General features: G+C 44.0%; 1 protein-coding gene across 1 annotated transcript in view; it reads left to right on the top strand.

Annotated features, from left to right (window-relative positions):
- The window catches only part of eya1 (EYA transcriptional coactivator and phosphatase 1), a 61,090-nt gene extending 55,973 nt beyond the window's left edge, over nucleotides 1-5,117 (top strand). The window contains exons 16-18 of the mRNA XM_070852669.1: nucleotides 40-161; nucleotides 1,008-1,108; nucleotides 2,946-5,117. Of these exons, the coding sequence (XP_070708770.1) occupies nucleotides 40-161; nucleotides 1,008-1,108; nucleotides 2,946-3,026 (304 nt within the window). The 3' untranslated portion in view covers nucleotides 3,027-5,117. The remainder of the gene's footprint in view (nucleotides 1-39; nucleotides 162-1,007; nucleotides 1,109-2,945) is intronic.
- The last annotated feature ends 14,427 nt before the right edge of the window (nucleotides 5,118-19,544 follow it).

Consider the following 19,544-nt stretch of genomic DNA (forward strand, 5'->3'; position numbering starts at 1 on the left):
GTCATTACATTGCTCTCCTCCTCTGTCTCTCTGCTGTAGGTCAAACTGTGTGAATATCCTGGTGACCACCACGCAGCTCATCCCTGCTCTGGCTAAGGTTCTGCTCTACGGCTTGGGAATAGTCTTTCCTATCGAGAATATTTATAGTGCAACCAAAATAGGTAAAAACTGCATCTGAAATGTGTGATCTGAATCCTCTTGTTTTGCCCGCTGTGGTCAATCTCTCACTTTGAGACACGAATGCTTATTATTTTAGCTCGTTGAGTGTAAAAAGTTAAGACACACATGCTACCTAAGTGACGGGACTGAGGCGTGGATGGGGTGGGAGATTCAGTCATCGGAGAGGGTTGATGTTCTTCTATGAAGGAATAGGCCTAATCAGCCTGGGATTATTTTCCTGGAGCTGGGCCTGTGCTGGGCCTCCCCAGGCCTCTCCTGTTCATTCTCTGCATATGAAACCACTTCTGCACATTTATGTCATTCCACAGCAACACGACCCCCCCCCTTTCCTCCTCTTCCCATCTCTCCCCCCTTTCCCCTCCAATCCTTCCTCCTTCTTCACTGTTTCAAATGCAAAATAAACACAAAGCTTCACTCCTGCAAAGTTTTCAGGCCCATCAGCACAGAGTTGGAGCAGAGTGTAGCCCAGAGTTCCTCAGAGCGTGCAGCGCACTGGTCCTTCCAACCAGACCCTGTAGCATGCAAGAGTGATTTAGCTGATTTAAGTCCATTTGTCCCTGGTTTAAGGAGGAGACGGGCAGAGTTAATGCTTTTCAGATTGTTTTTATCTAAGGGCTGATCTTATCACATCTCCTTGCTGAGCTCAAAGTGTTTACACTCTGCCCTATTTTGAATGTGTGGTGTTTTTAAAGGGGCTCTTGTCACCCTGTGCCTTTGAATCAACTTGATGGTGTTTAGTTTGGGTCCCTGCAAGTGCCGGTGTGCCTGTGTGTCTGTTTGCATCCACGCAACGCTCCGCTAACATCCTGCTGTCGACTCCTCCACAGGGAAGGAGAGCTGCTTTGAGAGAGTAATTCAAAGGTTCGGGAGGAAAGTTGTTTACATTGTTGTTGGAGATGGCGTGGAAGAGGAGCAAGGCTCAAAAAAGGTAAGAAGTCTTGGTGTAATAGATACCACATACTGTTTACACACCGAGTCAGCTGGTGAAAACATTTATCAGAAATACGCAGAGCTCGGAGAAAAGATAATGTTTGGACTTGTGATTACTTTCCGTAAGGTCAGGAGTTCATTATGAATGCTTACAGAACACAAAACATACCCGCCATACCTTTCCAAAGAAAGAAATCAGCGCTCTAGCTCTCCTCAACAGTCTTAGTTTACTTTCATTCGTTTATCCTCTTATAGGGCATCCAAGTACAAGAGAGAAAGTCTGTAGTGTGTAATCAGCGCTCTTCCTCCGCCATCTCAGGTTTACAGAGCAGGGGAGGGGAGAGATGGCATAATTATATATCCCTGCTCGGTGCCCTGAACAGTGTGAATGCTGTATGCGTAATGCTCGGCAAGCCCTTTCAGGCATGCTGAAGGCACAATGTAAATAGAGTGCACATGAAGGAGACTTAAATCATTGTTGATGAAATTAGAATATTTACTGCAGTGAAGAGCCTGTTAGCACAAGACGGGTCAAGAAAGGCACAAAGCCGACATCTCCCATACACTTACAGGAGAAACATGACAGAGTCTGTTCAGATGAGTGCGACTTTGCCCTTTTTATGTTACCTGTTGGCTCTTGCCCCACAGTTTGTGTATTCAGCGTTTCTGCCAAGTTTGGATGTAAACCAAATGCCGCATGCAAGCCACACACAGCAAACATATTCATTAGCAAATTAATCAGCGGTCCAAGAGAATATTTCATTGACAGTTTCGGTGAGCCACAGTGTCAGGGTGAAGACATGGAGTTTCCCTTTGAAAAGCCTCCAGCTCCTTTTTCACCTGTTTCTCAGTAAACAATGAAAAGAAGCGTGAGGACAGATGAAGAGTGATTAGGCAGTGATTAGGAAGAAGTAGCAACCTTTACCCTGGATAAGTGTGTAAAGCAATAGCTCTGTATTATGAAAAGCAAACACACCCTGGGAATATGGTCTTGAGGGATGATTGTGGAAAAAGATGCAAATATTTTTACTCAGTCTTGAGTTGTTGGAGTGTGACAGTGATGGAAGGATAAGGCGTTTTCTTTTTTTTTTCCCCCGTCTGAGTGGTGAGTCCCACGACACGCCATGCGGTAAAAGGTTTCTGTGTCAACATCAGAGAGGACGTGAAATAACACAACAATTTCACCCGTCAGGAGGCACATATCAGACGTGACACTGTGTGGAACTACAAAAGCAAATGTCTAAAAGTCCTCCCGGCCCTTCTTCCCTCATCTAAAAAAAAATATCCACAATCCCTGAAACAATTCTGCCTTCAGTTATTACCGTCGCCTGGGAGAGAAGGATGAGATAACATCTCCAGCTTTTAAACTTAAAAGCAAAGACAATTTACAAAACAAAAAGCAAAGAGCTTTTTAAGGGTCAGTGCAGGCTCTCCTAAGCGGAACATATGCCTGGGAGAGGCCATACCTTTGATAAGGGGAGGGTAATGGGCTCCGCACACTGTGGAGCTGAGGACTCTACCTGACAAGCTCCTTTCATTCTCTGCGACTCAGGTTTCTCCCCAGTCCTCTGCTTGGGAACAACAGCTCATTTGCACTGTCCTAAACACACACTGGCAGGCAGGAGGTTCATTCAAAAGACACTGTGGGGACTTAATTTCTGTTGAAGACAGCTACGGGATTAGGATTAGAAAGTTTGTAGATTACCATAATGTTGTGCAATTTAATTTGTAAGTAATTTATGAATTGCTAGAGCTCAGAAAATGTGTAGAATTTCTCATTTTCTTCCAGCATTTTAAATAAAACTTTACATGTTATGTTCTTATTCCTCCCGCAGCACAACATGCCCTTCTGGAGGATCTCCAGCCATTCAGACCTCATGGCCCTCCACCATGCTCTAGACCTGGAGTACTTGTAGCACTATACCACCATCGTACACCCAGCTCCGCCTCAGCACACCCTGCAACCTTTCACCTTCGCCCTCCAGCCCCGTCCCACGCTTGCCACAGACCCTACAGCTCAGAAAAGGCCCCCCTGCTCTGCCTGGGTGTCTGTCTTCCACTACACAGGAAGAAAGGAAGAGGAGAATGGGGAAAGAAAGCCGAGCACGCGGCTAATGTGCTGACATACGGTCACACTTCGTCTTAACCCTAAACTTTTTTTTTGTTTTTTTTTTTGTCTGGAAGCGAATGAGAGAGGTGAATTTACGGCGCTGCAGCTGCTTGCCCTGGTTACTGTGAATTGGCCGCTTTCTGAAGCTGTCAAAGTGTTTTACGGCCCCCTGTTTGTGCCGGGACTCTGTCAGGGTTCACACCTGTGAGGAGAGCAGAGCTACTGATGGCCTCGCCTGCCTCGCTTCACCTCGCCACAGAACTCCGCTACAGTAAACCACAGGCCCACGACTACTGGTGGTGACATTTCTCCGTCCCTCTAGCTCTCTCCCCCCTTCGGCTCCTCAACCCCCCGTCTCTTTCTGCTCCTTATCTGTCTACCTACTTTTTAATCTCTCTTCTGTCATGGGACAGACAGACAAAAAGCAACTGCTCCTCTGTTAACTGTCGGCCTGGGAGTCCTGTGCTTCTTATTTATGAACGGAGACTTTGTGAGTGGCACCGCGCCACTGAGAAGGTACCTCGATGACAAAAGACTCGTGCCTTTTACAAAGTACTATTGATTTCCACCACAGCGAGAGGAAGACCTTTATGGAAGAAAAAGGGGGTTTTCTAATAATTTAAGAAAATTACAAAAAACTTTATTTACAATGCTGAGACAATCGTGTATAGAGGAAATCTTTTTTTTGTGTGTGTAAGTTTGTAATCACTGGACTATTCCTTCTTATATTCATTTAGGTACGTGCTCTTGAAAGGTGGCAATGCTTTTTCATTGAAGTAAAAAAAAAAAATAAAATAAAAGGCATCCCATCGCGCATAAGCTTGTGCGACGCCTGAAAGTGTTGATGTGTTCAAGTTTTGTTCAGTAAACAAATATGTAGATAATGGGATTTTGTGATAAATCGTTTTGTCAAGACCAAAAGCATGGATGTCAAGTGTCAATGACCTTTCATTTGATTCTGTGATGTTTCTCACCCTTACAGGAAACTTCAGTCACATCTTTATACAGCGTAACAGGTCTCCTCTACTGCAAGTCCTTTTTAGATTCTTATTTTAAAGGGAAAAAGGTATTTTGCTTATTTAGTTATTCAGAAAGGTAGCTCACAACCTGTGTCCTTACAGCATTTCACCAGCTTGCAGCCCTGACCCCAAATATTTGGAAGCAAAGTAAATTCTGACAAGGGTTTCATATATGGCATTGAAGTGAGAAAACTCTTGCCTCCTAAGAGCAATTTTAACTGCAAATTTGAGTAAATCTAAGATTTAAAAAAAAGCAGGCTTAAATAGGTTTTATTATCTTTTATACAAGCGCTATAAAAACTCTTGTACAGCAAGCGTAATTTTGTATGATGTAGTGTTTTTATTTCAACTTTGAAAATACATTCTGTGTCCCTCTTTGAGATAGCTGAACCACGTGAAGCCCTTTTCATAACGCTTCTACGTCTGTGGACGGGGAAACCATAATTAACAGTGAGAGAAAAGCCACTAGCTTCGAGGGGTTTGTTTGTGAACATACAGAACATGTGCTATCGACTGTGAATTTCTTAAACAGAAACCGATTCGTCGTGTTTCTAATTTTTCCCTCCTTTGCACATGATCGCTGTTGGCCTTTACATTTCAATTTGGATCCCTCCCTCCCCTCACACCCACCCACCCTCCCACGTCTTCTCGAAACAACTTCTCCCCCCGCGCTCCGGGGGTATCTACATATTGCTGCTAGATCAAGGTAATGGTAGGTAAATAGAGGAAATGTTTTATAGATTCATACAGCACGCTTTTTTTTATTATGTTGCAATCATAAATGCAAACTGGAAATACTTTACACTACATGGGCCTCATTGTGAAACGCAAAAGATTGTTGTGTCTGCAAAATATGTGTACAGATGTTTTTGACATTATTTGATTGTGTTTAAATTAATAAAACTGATTTGTGAACTGTTACATGTTGCCCTCTGATTTTTCTTTATTTAAATCTATAACAAAATACACTATTTAAAATATTGTGAACGGAACAGAAGCTGATACTGACTTTTTAATGCTTTTTGTCTGTGGACGGCTTTATTTAAGGCTATATTTCCCATTGTCTGTGAACATTACTGGAATAACATTACTATGAGACAGACATTGATGTCACTACTAATCCTACCAAGAATCAAATAGAAACTGGAGCTGATGCAAGTTTAGACCAAACAGGACACACACACATGCTCATCACATCCTAAAAATGGGCACAATATCTGCTATAAAATACTTTTTAGTACAAGGCCGCATCTGAATGACAGACATACTTTTGTATGTCCAGCCTTGGGTCTTTATATGTTTGCACTCTCTATTAACAATTAGAAACAATGCTAGACTTTGCAATGGCCTATAACATACATCATACATTCCTGAGGTTCCTATCTGTAATAGTTACGTCCTCACAGCGACAGTCTGTAGGAGCCTCCGTGCACAATTAACATATATCAAACCACACCAGGCCATAGACAGCAGAGTTAGTTTAAATAACACATGAAAAATATTTATGAGGCTGATTTTATGAGGTGGTCACAGCTAAGACAGTCCACCATGTAACACTAGCCTGGACAGGGAAGAAAGTGTCCGGCCTCTAAAACCACGCTGGAGAATTAAGCATGCATGGAATTTTATGTAGAGCCGCACGGCCCGTTTAATATCCAGATCGATTAGGTTTTCAGATGGAGTGGGAGTGACGGCCGGGCTGAGGCATGTACGTCTGCCAGGCTGGACAAATCAAGTCGGCCTGCTACCGCCGGAATGCAGCTGCACGATGACCCCTGATGTGCTTTTCCCACTTCCGAACAGCTGAAGGACTAAGTAGTGTCTGAGATCCTGACTGGCTGTCTTTCTAGGAGAGGAGTGCTGCTCGCTCTGCAGCACAGAATAGAGCTCTGTTCTCTTTGATAAGTTTTCCTGATGCTCAGGGACCTGGCAGAGAAACTCAGACACGACCAGACCAGACATTTTGTGAAGAAAAACTGGGTGTTGTGGCATGTCGGCCAGCCGCTCTGGCAGCTCGTACAAAACAGAAGGGAATAAAAATAAGAGCTAGATTGTGTCTGTTTGGCTTATGTCATTTACCTGACTTACAATCCTACCTGATACCAGAACGATGATTTTGCTGTGTGATTTATCATCATGCGACGTGTTGTGGATCCAGTGGCTGCTCAGTGAGCATGTCATGTGTGTTCCTGTGCTTTAATCAGGCTTCACAGTAACCATGTAACTCTCGAGAGGCCTGATCTTCACTGAACTCCCATCAACCCCCATGTGGAAATAAAGGGGCCATTACCTAGCAGGTCCTCTGTTGGGCATTCCTCTCCGGGACGTCCCAGCAAAGCGCCCGCCCTCCATAAAACTGTACTGCAATAATAAACAACGCCATTGGTGATTTACGACCTTGCCCAGACAGTGATTTCATGCAGATTTCCATGGAGGGGGCCTCTGACGGTGCATCACAATTGAACTAATATTGTATTACATGCATATCAAACTCCCCCCAAAAAACCTGATCTGCCACATCTCTTTTATGAGCAGGAAGCCTATTAATAGGCCTGTGTTCTCCTCTCGGTGGCTAGTGTGTCTCAAGTTAGGGGAATTTGTTTCTGTTGCGAGCAGATGTCCACAGATTGAGACAATAAGAGAGAGAGAGGGCTGGGGGGGGGGGGTGAAAACAAAGCCTGAGCGGCGAGGAGTTTCTGCTCAATCTAAGAACCAAAAAGACACGCTATTAGGTTGTTTCAGTCTGCATTTCTTTATTCTTGGCTCGGCTGATGCTGTTTGTCTCGAGGCGGGATAGACGAACCCGCTGTCACTGATTGCAGCTCCTCCTCCCGTGGTTTGAGGATGAAGAAAGGCTTTTTACGCTTCTCCAGAGTGCAGGGCTCAGTTGGCCTTGGCAGGCAGCGAGAGTGACAAACCTGTTGTCATGCTGTGGCGGGTGGTGGTGCTAAACTAGGCCCTTTGTTTACTGTTTGTTTATTTCTCAGTTACTGGGACTTGACAGGCAGAGTGGGGCAGGGACAGCTGGTAATCAGGAAGCTGTGGATGCCAGGGATCCCGGCCAGGAGTGTCAACTCCGAAGGGGCCAGGCGTCCGCAGCTATGCCTGTCCCATACAGACGAGGCATTCCCATGTCAGTCTAGACTGTTGGAGGAGAGTTTGAGTCTAAAAAAGATTTGGTCATCGGGCTTGATGGACTTGCAGTGAGGGCTGTGACTGGTCAGCAAGGTTTAGACACACACACACACACACACACACACACATACATACATACATACACACATCCAGGCGCACACAACACGAGGAAAGGGTTGATGTGTTCTGGAAACCAGCATTGCAGTTTATGTGTTATTTTACCAGATGCAGCTGTTTTGACAAAGCCCATACTTTTTAATAGTGGAAGCCATTGTAGGAGTCTCTCATCATGCATCTCTCCTACAGCAGCTCAGTAGGAGTTGCTGAAATCCATTCATAATTCAATCTCATAAAGCAGAAGCATGTTGAAATTTAACTCTTCTCTGTCTCTGTCTGCCACTCTTTAAAACGTTAGATTTGTCCTCTGTGTGCCTTCAGAGTGCCTTTTGTAATTTTCGGCACAGTAAGTCCATGCTGCACGCCTCCTGGAAAAATAATTACATTAATATTCAGTCATTCATTTTCTATATCGCTCATCCTTCTGGGTCAATCCCAGCTGACATTGGGAGAGAGGCGGGGTATACCCTTAACTGATCGCTAGCCAATCACAGGGCTGACACACTGAGTCAGACAACCATTCTCACTCACACACACCTACAGGCAATTAAGAGTAATTAGTTAACCTAGCCTGCATGTCTTTGCACTGTGGGAAGAAGCACCTGGAGGGAACCCACACAAGCACGGGGAGAACATGCAAACTTCACACAGAAAGGCCCCAGCAGGTTTGAAACCTTCTTACTGTGAGACCCAACTTGCTGCCTCTATATATATTAATAGAAAAAGTATATTAATAATAATATAGCTTATACAACAACTCCTGTAGCTTAGCAAACACTACAGCTCCTTCACTAAGTAAATTCAGCAGGAAAAGTAATCTCTCTCACCACGGCTCATAACCATCATGAGGTTGCAGCGTTAAAGGCGTTATGAGAATGAGGCGCATTGCGAGGGCCAGACTTGGAACGATGCTCACCGTTTGCCCAACCACACCACAGCTCCACCTGCATCTGTGGTCAAACACACACACTCCGTCATATTTACTGGGCCCACCGCACCCCTCCGTCTGAAGGTGAGTGGCAGAGATTTATATGGCAAGCTAAGGCCACCCTACAACTGTGAGCGTATGTGTAAGTGTGCACGTGCATGACTTCTTAGCTAACTCCGAGCTGTGAGCTACCAGGTCCCTGAGGGTTTATTCGCCTGCTGCTGCCCCTCCAGACCTCCCTGTATGCTCCGTGTGTCAGCATGCCCAGCATGTTTACGTGCATGTGTGTGTTCAGAAAGCGTATGTGTGTGTTTGCAAGGGCCTCCTTCTCGGGTGTTAATTGGGCTGGCTCTCCCAAGTTGGGTCTCGGACCCTGGCCAAGCTCCCTCTCATCTGGCAGCAGAAGGAGCCTCTCGGCCAGTTTAATAAACTCGATGTCATCCGGTTAATAAAACAGCCTTGCGCCCCACCTAGGCTTGTTTTAGCTTGATAAGTCACGGGTGATGTTTTTTTTGGTTTTTTTTTTGCTATAAGTAGAAATGAAGGAAAGGTGAGCCCTGTTTGGTAGGTAGGCTCTATGTTTGCCTCCCCTTAGTCCTGAGGCTGCTGACTCCTGCTGCTGATTTATGTCCTGAAATTCAACAGTGGAGATAATTCATTTAATTATTTTACACTACAAAAACAGATGGTAATCATGACTGAAGCTCAGGCCTCATAAATCGGAGCATTACAATGTTTTTAATCTATAACCAAAATGCAATTTGTCTTATTTATCCTGCAAACCCGGCTGGCTGCTTGCTAAACCATAATGTCTGTTTTCTATTTCTGCATGTATTAAATACCATGCATGTTAAATGTTTGTAAAGAGGGTTTGGAGTTGTTTCCCCTGAGGGTTAGGGGTTAGGGTTTTGAAAGTACTTGTCACTTACTAACTACCTTACTAACTTAGTATGGTAATGTTTTTTATAAAGTAACTTTCCCAGCATTGTTCTCACGCACTCCTGGTGGTACTGCAGAATGAAACTGTGGAGCTTCCATCAATAAAAAAACCTACAGCAACAAAAGCAGAGCCTACATAACTCTGGACAGTCCACAGGACACAGACTCTGTCAACAGGCTTCATTAGAGCTACTTCTGTGATGGAGAGTAGTTCCAGTAATACTGTCCACAACATAGTCTGTGAGTTATCCAGAGTAACTTTGACATATTGTTGAAATTTGGAAATGTATTCTAAAATCAGGTAGTTGCACAAATGGAATTCCATTTACCTCCACTGTATTGTGGTGACAGAAGTCTCAAAAATAGGTATCTGAAAACCTGGGCACAAAAACAAACAAAGCTAACCAAAGCCACTGGGGGGAGGTGAGAAAATCTGTTTTTTAGTAATTTGAGTAAACAACACTACACTATTTTTTTTCATCCTGTAAATGGAAAAGATCCACATGAGAGTTGTTTTATGCCACTTTTCTCCCTCCTGCTATCTTCTCCTTGGACTGCCTCTTTCTCTTGAGCCCATACAGCCCCAGCAGGAATGTTAATGTCTCGTTCCAGTTGGCTGAAGTGGTTTCTTCGCTCTGCCTCCGTCTGGGCAGGGGACACAGAGGGGATGTAGGGGCAGCATGGGGGCGAGGAGCCACCGGGACAGGAGAAAATATTCTATATCCTGGGTGACTCCGCTCTTCTTGGGGATTACAAAGGGTTTAACTGGCAGATGAAGGAGAGCAAAGTGGTAAGTGACATTTCTGGTCTGGGAATATGGCAATCAGCAGCGTGGAGCCCCGCCAAGTCTCCCAGCCTGGCCAGAAAATGCTAAAAAGGCTTGGGAGAGTGTAAACAAACGGGACGCTGGCTAGCAGTGCAGGAGGGGAAAGGAGGGAAGGGAGTGGGGGGGGTTGCGTCCAGGGGGACAGATCTGTTAACCATCAGTGGCTGCGTTTCATCCTGCCGCCCCTTTCCAAACCCTTCAAGAGAGGCTTTGTGTACCTGCTCCGCAGACAGGAGCTGGGAATTTGGGGAACAGGAAACCAAGGCTTCCCCCCTTCCCTTCTTCCCCACACCTCACCCATACCCCTTCCCCTGTGCACCCAGCTGCCCCCCAATACACACACACACACACCCTACATTCACCCCCTGCTATGCCCTCTCTTCTACTGCTCACTCTCTGCCCTCTGATCACTCTACCCTGAATAGGCATGCTGTACAGTACGCCATTCGAAACACACACACACACACACACACAGTGGCAGGTAAAGTCGATAAAGGGACACTGGCTTGTCCTGCTCCTTTCCTCCCTGTATGACAGGATGGCTGAATGCGTTGTTTTATGATCTCACCTCCAAACCAAAGGGAGCTTTGAGCTACACCTCAGCACAGGTATGAATGTACGAAGGTGGTTATGCATAACCTAAAGGCATCCTAAGGGCAGAATAAAACAGGGGTGGGGGTATTTAAACGCCAATACATAATTCATGACACTTCCTCTCACTCGCCAGCCCAGAGAATCTGAGCACTGACATAGTTCGCTGTGTTAATTGTTTCTGTTTGTCCACGAGCAGCTCAGGACCGTTGAGCCACGTATGCCAGTTCACATCAGGTCTGAGGCGACCAGAGGGATATTATTCCTGACAAAAAGCTGCTAGGCCTGTTACTGTTCCACCATAAAGGTTAGCATGGGAAAGTGGATGTAATGCATGTACGGATGAATAACAGCGACTGTGTAATCATAGCTCAGCAACCATTGCTAGGTTCAGAGCAATGGAGCTCAGAGGTAGTCCTGTATTTTAGATTTTTGCCTTTCCAAAACCATAACCAAAAAGATAGAAAGTGCAAGGAAGGGCCTAATCTGTGTCTGTCTCTTCTATTGTTCAACACTAAATTGCTAGCTATGGCAATAATTAACACTATTTAACTATCAAAGCCAAATTATTAGCTATTTTGTGCTGTTACAGGTTTCAAAAACCCATTATTTAAGAAATGACTTCATATCCTGAGTGGTAAACTTAACCGATGTTCTGTTTACTCTCGATGTATAACGTGTATCATCTCAAACTACAGTCTTGCAAATGACCAAAAATATAACATTGCCAGCTTCAAAAATAGCATCTCTCGCAGGGCTACTGCATCTTTCGGATTAGTCAGAGCCGAAGGAGCTGGACTGCTGTCTGTCTCGTTAATACGCAGAGCGATGAGGAGAAATACTCATCCCTGGCACCGAGTTGACACAGATCATAAAGGCTTCATTGTGAATGCTGACTTGTCTCCCAGTATGCTAAATTAAAAAATGGATGTAACCTAATACGGGATGGTAGCGGCGATAAGATCTGGAGTCGGCCCGTGTCCCTGCAGGCCCTTCTCCTCCTCGCTACACCACAAGGGAAGGCAGCGCAGTGACAAGAGGTGTTCAGGAAGCAGTGAACACCCTGCAGATCAACAGATAATATTTTTTTGGCAAATAAATTCATTCCTGAACCTTAAATTACATTTTCACCTCCCAAAAAAATGTCTGCTCCCCATGCCTGAGGCAGTGTCTGTCTGACACAGAGTAAGGGGTGAGGGGTAAGACTGAGGAGGAAGTGCAAGGTGTTAGCTGACTGTCTTTACATACGTGTGTGTATGCACGCGTGTGTTAGTCTTATGAATGTGATTAAAGACTGTGCGACGGGCTGTAAATGTCTGTCAGTGTGCGTGTCTCATGTGCTGTATCGGTGAACGTATTTGTGCGTGTGTGTGTGTGAGAGAGTGTAGAGAGAGAGTCACTCTGCAGCACCATGACAACAGTGGGGCTGTCTGATCCTCTCTCTCTCTAATTGTCTGTGACCTCGTAACTGGAGACGCACTCTCAAGGCAGGAGGAGGGCCTTTCACACGGCAATCACTTTTGGATTTGTCCTCTATGCAACTTCTGAATACCACCGCCAAAATGAAGTGTGTGTGTGTGTGTGTGTGTGTGTGTGTGTGTGTGTGTGTGCGTGCGCACAGGTGTGACCGCTTCTTTAAAATCCAAACCCCTTGCTGATTGGCAGCGAGGTACATTATCTGTGAGGTGAACAGGTATGTGTGGATTTGACACCCTGGACTTAGCTTTTGTTGCTCAGAGACAACAGACATCAGAAAACCTCTGACTCGTTCGATGAATATAGCATAATGTGCATTTGCACCGGCATTATTTCACAGGTGACACAAGACCATGCAAAAAGAGAAGGCAGAAAAAGGAATTATGTGAAAAGGGTCAAAGAAAAGAAGTCGTTTAAGCGTTAGTTGTTGTAGTTAATCGCTCCATTCACGTGGAGCAAATTTAGCAGGTGCATTCAGGTCACTTCAGACTTTATGTTATTGAATAATTAGATGGCTTTAATTTCTTTTACCAGTTGTGTTATATCATAAACTTACAAAATGTCCAATAAAAGTGCCTTTTAAATTTGCAGTGAATATGTGCAGCTAATCTGCCAGCCTGACTGTAACTGCAGTGGTCAAGCTACCCTCTCAACACTCCAGCCTTAAGTACAAAGTGATCACATAATTGACTCTTATGTTGTACTTTACATGCTGTCCACTCTCCTATATCTCTGCACTGTCTGTCTGTCTGTCTTTCCCTCCATCTGTCTGCAGAGACGGGGCTGTGCTGATGTCTCTGTTCTGCTCCACCATAAAGGGGCCTCAGTAATGGCCCCTGTCACACACAAAGGTATTAAGGCCTAAAGCCTCTCTCTCCGACGCCACTGGCAGCTGGGCCAGGGGAATAATTTGATTTGGTATTTTATGCTGGAAAAGAGCCTTTCTTCCCGAGCCACATTTGCGCTTGGCTTCTCCTCAGCTCTGCAGCCCCCTGAAAGACTTTACATGACATTAACACATTTCAGAGAGCATTACGGCTTGAAAAGAGATTTGTCTAGACAAAGACATGGTTTATTTGTAGTTAAAGCTTCATTTCCTGCCCGTTCCTTCTCCTGCACTCTCTTCCCTGCACCTTTGCCCCCCTCCCATCACCGCCCCTCCTCCCCGCGTGACTCTTGCCGGGCGCACAATGGTTGGCGCCCTGACAGGTAAGAGGATTTCAATTAGTTTACCTCGGAATGGGCCCAGCAAAACGTGATTAATGAAAGCAATTAGTCTCTGTCATGTCTTCAGCACACTCCTGCTAAATCACCTCACTGCTCCTCATTGACGCTAAGAGCAAATTACATCACCCAGATCCTCTCTCTCACAGCCTCTTTATGAGCTCCCCACGTCGCAATGAAGAGAGTAACGGAAAGGAGAAAAAAGAGGGGAATGAAACCCAGCTGATACCCATGTGTGTGTGTCTTTTTTTCCTTTTAACTCTTCAAGAGTGTATCCCATAAACATCCACAGTTGTGTCTTAAGACTTCATCTTTTTTTTTACATATAATATTCAAAGACCTTTAGGACACAGCTGCTTAAAAATCACCGGTAAGAAAAAAACATTTATTAATCACAATAAATGTTCTATTGAGTCTATGTATGTGTCTGCATGTGTCCCAGATTGGCTAGTAATTTTCAGCCAGAGAGCAGTGTGTGTGTGTGTGTGTGTGTGTGTGTGAGAGAGTTAATGAGCAGTAAATTAATCAGGAGCCTCGGCTTTTCTCCCCTGATCACTGCACAGATGATCTACAGCGTCACATATATGTTTACACTTCGTAAATGTACTTTCCCCTCCGTAACATCACACAATACTATGAACTTATAAACTATGGTGGGATTTATGAAGACATGTTTTAAACTTTTAGGCTTCAAAGTGTGCACGCATTATGGGCTTGTGTCACGGAACCACAGAAACTCTCATCCTGAGAAAAAAAAACGAAATCAAATAAAAGGGAATTTACTGAGCCATAGATAATGTTTTGCTAGCTGCAGGCTGGGTGGACCTCAGCCAAGAGTAATCACTGCCCACTAGGAGAGAAACAGCCCCACCTGCTCCAAAAGCATCGCATGCAAGCTTCCCCTTCTCACAGTTTTTACTATATATTTACGCTACCATCACACCGCTCCCGCCCACCCACCACCTCTCATATTCTCTACCGTGACTGTCGCACTCAGCCTCAAGCTCATGAGATGTAAATCGTAATAAACAGGTCGAAAATATATAGTTTTGTTGGCTACAAAGGCGAGGTTATTTACTAAAACAGCTGGGCACTATAGTTTTTAGCAAATATTACTGAAACTGGTATGAATTTGTATTTGCTGGGGACTATTTTCAACCGCGGATTAGTATACCTTTGATGCACAGGACAGTATTTACTACACCAGAAAGGTGTTGGTTGACCCAAAGTAAAGTATGTAGTAGTATAGAAGACATATGATACAATTCAACAAACATTGCTGTAACCATCAAAAGCCGCAGTTAAAGTTTGTTTAATTATGGCTTCATAATCTCTTTTGGGAAAGTTTTTTATCGGTTGGCAGGTCTTGCAAACTGACCGCTCCAGACCTCTGGTTTATTTGACTGTAGTCATCAGTACTTTTCTTTTTTTTTTTTGCTCATCGTTAAAACCCATTTCTTAATAAACTCCATCGAATTGTTTCATCTGGCACAAGGTTAATCCCCTAAATCCTATGTTGGCTTGTCTGTGGCCTTTGGAAAGGTGTGCTAAGGATGATAGGGCTTGCATATTTTGATGTGATCCTATTTCTTCATTTCCTGCACTGGCTGGGAACAGGGGAGCAGCACAGGCTGTAGCTAGACCAGACGTTCTCCTTTTCTTGCTCTCCTCTTCGTCCATTCTTTCTCAGATAGAAGATACCAATTTGACAGGCTTGTTCCTATTGGAAATCGGATGATTGGAGGACTTTGGCATCTACCCTGGCCTGTCCACCATCTAACACAAACACGCATTCCTGAGCATGTCTATATGCGTGTGGTGGTGTGTGTGTACGCGTGTGTGAGTGTCTTTATTGCATGTTTGCATGTCTACCTGCAGCAGTTCACTCATGTGCCAGGGCTTGTGAGTGGCCTGCTCCTTCCTGCAGGGCTTCAAATGGAGGCTGCCCTGTCAAGCTGTCATGCTTCAGGACAGTAATATCTGAGGTCCCCCCTCTCTCTGCTCCTCGCCCCATCAGTCAGAAAGCGCGAAAGCCAAAATCACCGCACACACACTCCAGTCTTTCTCACTCTATCTGTCACTTTCTTTCTTTCTCACTCCATCTCGGCCTCCTGTTGTCTAAGGTTTTCCTGTCACCGAGCCAAAATCTAATTGTTCAAAGCTCTGTCAGCCTCCAACACTTTGATATTTTTCCCAGGCTTCAAAAGAGCACGACAACAATAGGCTTGTGACTGCAGGGCATGCCGAGGTAGCCAAGGCTATATTAGTTATCACGTCTTCATGTCTTTATGTTCGCTGGCATGGCTCGCAGAGTTTTACTGGAGGGGTGGAGGGTGTTTTTCGGAAGGAAGCAGACTTGTTAGTGGTTTCTCAGGCGGCTTGTTCGATGCCCCGGGATATTTTTTGGGTTGCAACTTACTTTCACCAGCTCAGGTAAATATCAGGGCGTGTACGGTGTCAAAGCTCAAAATGGTGGCGTGTCTTTTCTATGTTAATAGCAATGTTGAGGTTTCTGTAATTGACACTGTCTTGCTGTGTGTAATTTTTACTCATTGTTACTCACCTAACCACAAGGCCAAGTCTGTATTTAAGGGTCTGGGATGATTAGACCTGTAAAGAACAGATGGGATAAGTAATTTGTTACAGATTTAACTTTGGCAACACTGAAATAAGATAGTATTAGGGAGGCATTTCCAAGTTAATGTCTTTTAATAGACCTTAATCCTTAAAGTGAGCCTATGTAACTTGTGGCAGGACAAATAACACATTATTCCTCTTTAAAAAGTTGAATTCTTAGAAATATAACACACCAATGCTCCATTGCTGCAATGTTGTCAGGTGTGACACAACTAGGTAATCATGGTGTAGAAGGTTGATTTAGTTCAGCTGATCTTATGGCTCTTATCCACTTGTTTCAATTACAGTAGGAAAAAAACAGGAATCACTCAATTTATTGTCTTGGTTCAGTTGATGATTATTTTTTTCTTAACTGGAGTGGGAAAAACATCTTAAATTTGATTTTAATATTGTTCAGGTTAAGAATTTTTGCCAAATTCTTTTCTATCACTGTACAAGCTAAAGACATCCCTGTTGTTATTCAATTACTTGTAATGTAATTCTGTCAAGGGAACCAGCACTTGACAACAATAAGCATTAGATTGCGTTACACTTTCTTGTGTTTTACTCCACATAACATTAGTTCACTTTTCACACAACAGTGATCCAATTTCTGTGTTTCTCTGTAACAAGTATTGTTTAGTGTGGAGGTTGCCAGGAGCAGGTTAGCACCTACTCAGCCCCGCTAACATGATATGCATTCACCTCCATGGGGGATATGCTCCGCACGTTCTATTTATGGATGCTGAGTAAAATGACACTTCACCCTCAAACCCCTCTGTCTGAAAGGGAAAAAAGACAGAGACCATTCCCATACGCCACACGCTGGACAGATTAGGACAAGAGATGGACAAGCAGGAAGCATACAGAAGCCATGATCGTAACACTCGTGTTCCTACATTCTCCAGGAATCCAATCTTAACCCAGATACCATTTGGGACAATCCTGAGGAATAGTCCGCTAAAAAGAATTCTTGAGTAGTTACCTAAAATATACATGTTGTCTTACATACATGTTTGGTGCTGGGCAGGAGTATTGTGCCACCTGTACTGTCCTATGATGTGTTTGTACACTGGATTTTCCACTGATTAAGATTGAGTCTCTGTAGATGTTTGTATTCTAGCACTAACTCTAATATTATATATATAATATAATTAGGCCAGCCAGTAAATTTCAATACTTTTCCAAACATACAGTTGCTGCTGCTTGTTGAATCAGTAGATAGATCACTTCCTGTGCATTGTCTTTATTGACGTTATTGTCAATAAAGACCCGGGCAACAAATAGTTCCAGCACAAAACTCCCCATAAAACCATATCTTGTTGTTTTTACATTTCTGTTTGGTGATCCCAGTCTGTTATGCTAAGCTAAGCTAATCCTCTCATGGCTGCGGTCTCACACTTAACATACAAACCTGAGAGTGTTTTCGAGCGACCACTGAGACTCAACTTGTAATAAGCTGAATTTTCCCTTAGATGTAAAATACATCTGATTTCGATACATACATGAAATACATCAACTTAGTCCCTTCTCCACCCATCCATGAAATAAGAAAAGTAACTGCAAACACCTTTACCAGGTAGAACAATGTGTGAAAATGGTTGTGGTCTCTGGCCTTGACAGGAGCCTTTGTTTTGACTGAGTCTCTTTTCAACTCTGTGGGATTTCCTCCAATATCCCAGCACTCCCGTTGAGGAGTGGGTAAAGGGAGAGCAGCCTAACAAGCTGCCTGCTCCGTCTGAAACCAGACTTTCACTCACTCTTGCAGAAAATGGCACTTTCCGCTGGGACGAGGGGAGGTTTGGCCCCGGCTTCAGACGCAGATCGCGGTGAGCTCGCTGGCAGTAGCAGCCAGTCAGTCCCCAGCTCCTCTTCCCCGCCTCGGCAGCTGGGAACAGTGGGAGTAACGGGCTGTGATTACTGGCCCGGACAGAGCCGAAGTGAGCTCAGACTCGCTGCTTTTCACTCACTCACCAGGAGCTCTGTTTTTACAAGTCTCCAAACGTGACAGGAAATGGCTAGCAAATGAGCTATGATGTCCTTCATCAAAACACACTACATTTGAATTCTGTTTTCCCAGGGTAAACATACCATACAATTACACGTGTCCTTATATTTCGAGATATACGAAGCAGACATTTGATAGAGTTATAAATCAACACGTAATAGAACTCTATATTTGTCAGGTATCAAATATCAAATCTGCAGTTATGTTCCAGAAACAGTAGAGACAGTATTTACACAACAGCTGACCTTCACATACATTACTATAACATCAGCTAAACAGGCTCGACATTCTTCAGATCACTCCTTTCTTTTAAAGCTCTTCCCTTTCTAGTCTTTCTTTTGCTTTTGCTTTCTGTTCTGCAGGTGAGGGAAGAAAAGGCGTTATATGTTTGTGTGTTTTCAATCCCGATGTATCTCTGCATTTTGCCATCCCTGTCTCTCTGCCTCTCTGCTTCTCATCATACATTCATATTTCAAGCCAGCTAAAGCAATAGAGAAAAACATATGTGAAAATTTAACATGCTGGGCAATTTCCTTTGATAAGCAATCAGTGTCTGGTGCATGTATTATGGAATCAGACATCGCTTCAGAGAAGATTCGCTCCCAAATGTGAAATGATCTTTTCATCATGTCAGTGAAAACACAAAGGAAAGGACAGAGGGAGCAATGAGAGATGTCCCACTTCTCCCTTACATGTATCTCACAACAGTGAAGTTCATCCCAGTTCCCCAAACTGAAGAAAGTATGTGGTGTCTGTTTTGACACAGATACATACCACTCATTGTTTAACAACGTCTAGATCAAGACGGGAAGAAATTAATTGCTATTCCAGAAGCTTCTCATCTTTCCTTGTATATTTTTGCAATAGCTGCAGTAGATATTACACTTTTTGCAAAAAAAAAAAAAAAAAAGAAGCTGAATTTGTCGGTATCACCTGGGGTGGTTCTTGTGCTCTCACGTGCTTCAATAAAACCACATAGACAAGTTAAATTGCGGCTGTTATGCACAAAAATATGTGTAAAGTTTTGACAACTTTCATGCTCTTTTATACATTCAGGAGAATTATGGCCCTACAATGCATGAAACTATCACCAAATCCATTTATAGCTTCAAAACTCTACAAATGTCTTTACCAAAGAGGCCGTTTTCTCTCTAAAAATGTGAATTTATTGAAGGCTTGCAGAAGGTTTCCTTATGCCATGCTTTCACTGTGCCATTTCCTCTCATCCTCTTCCTCCGGTGACAGCGGGTGGATTTATATGTATGTGGTTGCCCAGAAGACCCTCTACTGTAACCTCCCTGCAGAGCCTGTCACATGGGCTGATGTATTCCCCTCCGCCTCCTCTCCCTCGCCAAGCTTTATGATGGAAACTGATACAAACACTGTGATAGGGTTTCGGGATAAATTATTCACGCTTCCAATGCTCTCTGCTGCTGTTTCGGTTC

This window comes from Pempheris klunzingeri, chromosome 21, assembly GCF_042242105.1.
Source record: "Pempheris klunzingeri isolate RE-2024b chromosome 21, fPemKlu1.hap1, whole genome shotgun sequence".
NCBI classification, from domain to species: domain Eukaryota; kingdom Metazoa; phylum Chordata; class Actinopteri; order Acropomatiformes; family Pempheridae; genus Pempheris; species Pempheris klunzingeri.